Source organism: Sinocyclocheilus grahami, unplaced genomic scaffold (genome assembly GCF_001515645.1).
Source record: "Sinocyclocheilus grahami isolate Dianchi unplaced genomic scaffold, SAMN03320097.WGS_v1.1 scaffold8.1, whole genome shotgun sequence".
Classification (NCBI taxonomy): Eukaryota; Metazoa; Chordata; class Actinopteri; order Cypriniformes; family Cyprinidae; genus Sinocyclocheilus; species Sinocyclocheilus grahami.
Window position 1 is genome coordinate 2,698,315 of NW_015505187.1, and position 4,604 is coordinate 2,702,918.

Genomic DNA, 4,604 nt, shown 5'->3' on the forward strand with positions numbered 1-4,604 from the left:
TCAGATGTTCTTTTATTATGGTCACAGCATGATATTTTAAGTGACAAATTATATTAAATCAATATAGAAATCTAATACATTTTTTTTACATTCGTATTGCATTAAATCCAGAGTCCAGCCACTGGATCAGCACAATCTGCAGCTGTAAAATAATTTATAAAAATGCAGCCTGTGTAAAGCGTCATCATATATATGTGTCTGCATACTTCCTGGGTTTCTGTTTAGTGTGTGTCTTTGTGGTTGATCTTCCGTGACTCTCCGTGATGAAGAATGAAGAACAGATCTGGATTCAATCCATGATTCACCATAGCCTCACGCAAACGTGCTGGAGGGTCAAGATAATGCTGCAAGAGAGAAAAGAACAGAACAGCATGTAGTTTGAAATCTGTAAGATTATGTATGTATATATATATATATATATATTTTTTTTTATAAGTCTCTTATGATCACCAAAACTGCATTTATGTGAGCGAAAATACAGTAAAACAGTGAAATATGTGACCCTGGACCACAAAACCAGTCATAGGGGTCAATTTCTCAATTTTGATTTCTGAATAAATACGCTTTCCATTGATGTATGGTTTGTTAGGATTGGACAATATTTGGCGGAGATACAACTATTTGAAAATCTGAAATCTGAGGGTTAAAAAAAATCTAAATATTGAGAAAATCGCCTTTAAAGTTGTCCGAATGAAGTTCTTAGCAATACATATTACTAATCAAAAATTAAGTTGATATATTTACGGTATGAAATTTACAAAATATCTTCATGGAACATGATCTTTACTTAATATCCTAATGATTTTGGCATAAAAGAAAAATCGATAATTTTGACCCATACAATGTTTAGTTGGCTATTGCTACAAAAATACCCCAGCAACTTAAGACTGCTTTTGTGGTCCAGGGTCACACATATAATTACAGTTTAAATTAACTGTTTTCTACTGTAATTAAAAAATAATAATTAAACAGAAAAAAAACTTTTGTAAAGGGCCTGAACTGCAAAACATCCCTAATCCTAACTGAATACCTAGAGCTTAAACAAAGGCCCAAAAATGTGTTCTCTCCCCTTATTAATCCTCAGAATAACATAAATATAACATGCATAACAAGACCTAATCCTAAAACACAGTAAAACAAGTTTTCTAAGCTGACTAAATCAGCTAACTATTTGAACTCTAATCTGGAAAACCTGCTCAAAAATGTCTAAATGCTTCAGGCTAGACTCTCCCTCAGAGAAGCATGAATGCACAGGCACAGCAGTGAAGCCTGACGCAATACAACAACAAAGACTGGACTCCCCAAGCACAGCTGGACAACAATTACACACAATCAGAGCAGTGACAGCTGGCCAGCTCAGTGGAGGCCATTCACACTGAGAGAATGAACGTGTGCGAGAGACAGACAGGCTCATACCTCATAGGCTAAAGCAAACGTCCCCCAGTGAATGGCCAGCGATGTTTTGGCCTGAATGTCCATGTGAATCTGAACAGCCTCTTCAGGGTCCACATGCTGAGACTTCATGATTTCTCTAAGAACACAAGTTGTATTATTAATGTACTTCAAAATGTACTTCAAATACACACACCCGCTTTTCTGACAAAAGAGGACCAAAAGTAATTCATCAAGGAGCCAACAACATTCATAATATCAAATAAGGTTTATTTGACAACTAGACAGTCTTACCTGGGGAGGTATGCTCCAATCGGGATGGCAGCCAGGTCGAATGGTCCGAAGCGTTTTCCAATCTCTTTAAATGCCGAACAGTATCCCGTATCTCCAGCGAAGAAGAAACGACAACGAGGGCCTACGACTGTCCAGCTTCCCCATAATGCTTTGTTGTCATCCACAGGAGTGCGTTTGCACCAGTGCTGTGCTGGTGTGCAAAAGAATGTGACATTGTCGTGCCCGGGAATGCGGCTTCCTACCCACCAGTCCAGCTCTGCGACATTCTCACAGCCTGCCTTCTGCATCCATTCGGCCAATCCGAGCGGCACAAACCAGCGCAAACTGGAACCGAAGCGAGCGTTCAGAGCTGCCACAGAGTTTGCATCGAGGTGATCGTAGTGTGTGTGACTGATCACCACTGCGTCCAGGCGAGGAAGCTGTTCTAAGGTGCAAGGCGGGTCACGGTAACGCTTTGGGCCCATGAATGCCACTGGAGAGGCTCTCTGGCTGAACATGGGGTCAGTCAGAAACACCAGTCCTTCCATCTCCACCAGTACAGTGGCATGACCCAGCCAGGTCGCTCTCACAGATGGGCCTGTCTGCCCGCACTGGTCTGGCCTCTGCACGAAATATGGCTCCTGGATCGGCAACTCACGGTCAAGAACCTTAAGATAGAACACAAAAACATGTTTGTTTTTTTAATAAACGCACGATATGTAATTCTAAACATAAAATGTACAAATATAAAATTCAGTATGACTTAAAATATAAACATAAATGTATAATTTAATGTAACAGTATACTGAAGTTATGTTCCTTTAGAAACAATATTTCACCATTCAAAGCGAATTAATTTGTAACACAATGAAATATTATATGCCATTTTTCTACTTTAAAATCCTCTATACCCCAGAGTTCCAGAGACCTAAAAATAATCAAATGTTTGTTCTGTTAATTATTTATTTAAATAATCAATGTTTTAAAGCTCAGGAATATCCTTTGTGTGACATTTGTAAATTCCACGCTGCTGATTCAATGCATTTCTGATGAGTGTGTTTACCTCTTTGGCTCTGGGAACATTACTGTTGTTCCTCTCTGTGAGGAACAGGCGAGCCATGGTGCTGTAGGAGGGGAACTGCCAGGTTGTCCAGGGGTTCACAAAGCACCCATGACAGTCCCGTCTGGAACACGTAACATCTTGCTCTTGCCTGTAATCCAGTGGGAAGTTATTCCCTGCGGTGACTAAAGGTTCCTCTGCCATGGACGCCCCACCAGCCGCTGAACTGCACAAACACCTGTTAAAAACACATTTGAGCAACCTCTGAATAAACACAGCTTATACACAAACAAACAACTGTCCTGCAGAAAACTCCTGAACAGCCTACACACACGGCTGGTAATTACTGTCTGCATATCCTTCTGTTTCTTTGTGCACATTGGCATTACTGTTACTAAACGTAGCTATCTGTACAGGACATACATGGCCTGTAACGTTACTGTCTATATATCCTTCTGCACAGCTTCTTTATCTCTAACCGCAAAATTGTAGACCCAGTCTGGACTAACGTTATGCACCTTCTAATACGTGTTCTTTTTGGCCCCTTTAGTTTATAAATAAAACTCTTTAAATGTACACAATATTACACGTACACAAGTGTATACCACATTTATGTACCCAGAGGGTCTAGTTATAACACATTTGTTAACGTGAACATACTCCACCGTTAAATCTGAAGAGAAAACAAGTCTATAACCCACCTGAGAACACAGGAGCAGATGATAAAACACAAAGCGTAAGGCTCGCTGATACGAACAGTGTCTCGAGCTGCGCAGGTAACGTGTTACGTACCGATGCGTCAGTCCTGCCAGCAGCAAACTCCAGTCTGTCGCGAGCGCACGAGCGCGCATCGCTAGAAGAGCTGATGTAAGAGCGGCCATAAGGGACAAAAACCTAAAAACGAAACGCGTCAAAGTTTTAACGTGTCAACACTCACAGGTTGACTCTTACGAAGCTGCAGGACAAGAAAAACAAACGGCTCAGATTTATGCACTCAGCGTTTACTTCCGTTTTGCTGCATTCTAAACTGTCATATCGCCGCGGTAACTTAGTCAAAACGTCTTAACAACCGCGTAAACAAAAACACGCCGTATTTCACGGCGTTTTGGTGCGTATAAATAGCGTCGTTTACACTGTTAGATCTGTATAAAAACGCCGGTTTGGTTGTAAAGAAGTTTCCAAGTTTCCTTGTAAAGCGCGGTGTGCTGATTTGCAGTCAGCCAGCAAGTTTGAACAGCCACCCAACAAGCCAGACCAGACTCACTCACTGCTGAGCACATATGCGTGTGAACATCCCTGCTGTCTCTAAATATGATTCATCTGATGTAGAATATCATTCAGGGCCGGGGTTGATCAACTGCTTAGGCTAGTCTGACAAGTGATCTGTTTCACTGCTCATAATCAGTTACACAAAAAGGTAGATGCGTCTCATTTAAATCTGATTAACTACCTATCGGCTAATTTCTAGGCAGTCAGACTAGTTCTTAAGAAACACTTTTAACGTGGTGGCTATGCTTATGCAACTGGTCCCTGATTTCTCTCGCATTTTTAGCCTTTCGAGCTTTGATATTATTTACATAAGTTAAAAGCACTTGCAATATTTTACCACAAGAGGACAGGTCAGTGAAAGACTTGTGGCAGTAACGATGCATAGAAAATGTGTGAATCAGAATTCTATTGCATTAATTTTCCCCATGTGAAATAATCAATGTAAGTTGAGTATGTGGAGGAACATAGAAAAGCATGCCCGTCTGTTTTCACTGTCTGTGTGTGTGTCTCTGTGTGTTTGTGTGGTTTACGAGGACACACATTTGTATAATAACATGGGTATGACATAGGTATTACAATGAGAAGGTGATTTATGAGGACATTTTCAGTG

General features: G+C 40.7%; 1 protein-coding gene across 2 annotated transcripts; it reads right to left on the reverse strand.

Annotated features, from left to right (window-relative positions):
* napepld (N-acyl phosphatidylethanolamine phospholipase D) lies at nt 1–3,976 on the reverse strand. 2 transcript variants are annotated; one of them, XM_016279447.1, is made up of 5 exons: nt 3,518–3,976; nt 2,729–2,963; nt 1,687–2,333; nt 1,417–1,531; nt 1–344 (listed from the first exon to the last, which is right to left on the reverse strand). In XM_016279447.1, the coding sequence occupies exons 1-5, from the start codon at nt 3,604–3,606 to the stop codon at nt 222–224; spliced, it is 1,209 nt and encodes a 402-aa protein (XP_016134933.1). In that variant the 5' UTR covers nt 3,607–3,976; the 3' UTR covers nt 1–221. The 2 variants fall into 2 exon arrangements, with proteins under 2 accessions (XP_016134933.1, XP_016134941.1); XM_016279455.1 differs by having other exon boundaries at nt 3,427–3,568.
* Between the last annotated feature and the right edge of the window lie 628 nt (nt 3,977–4,604).

Coding starts and splice junctions, on each gene's coding strand:
- napepld (XM_016279447.1), bottom strand. CDS start 3,606: ATGGCCGCTCTTACATCAGCTCTTCTAGCGATGCGCGCTCGTGCGCTC. Junction 2,334..2,728: donor ATGTTCCCAGAGCCAAAGAG/GTAAACACACTC, acceptor TTCTATCTTAAG/GTTCTTGACCGTGAGTTGCC. Junction 1,532..1,686: donor ATTGGAGCATACCTCCCCAG/GTAAGACTGTCT, acceptor TTGTGTTCTTAG/AGAAATCATGAAGTCTCAGC.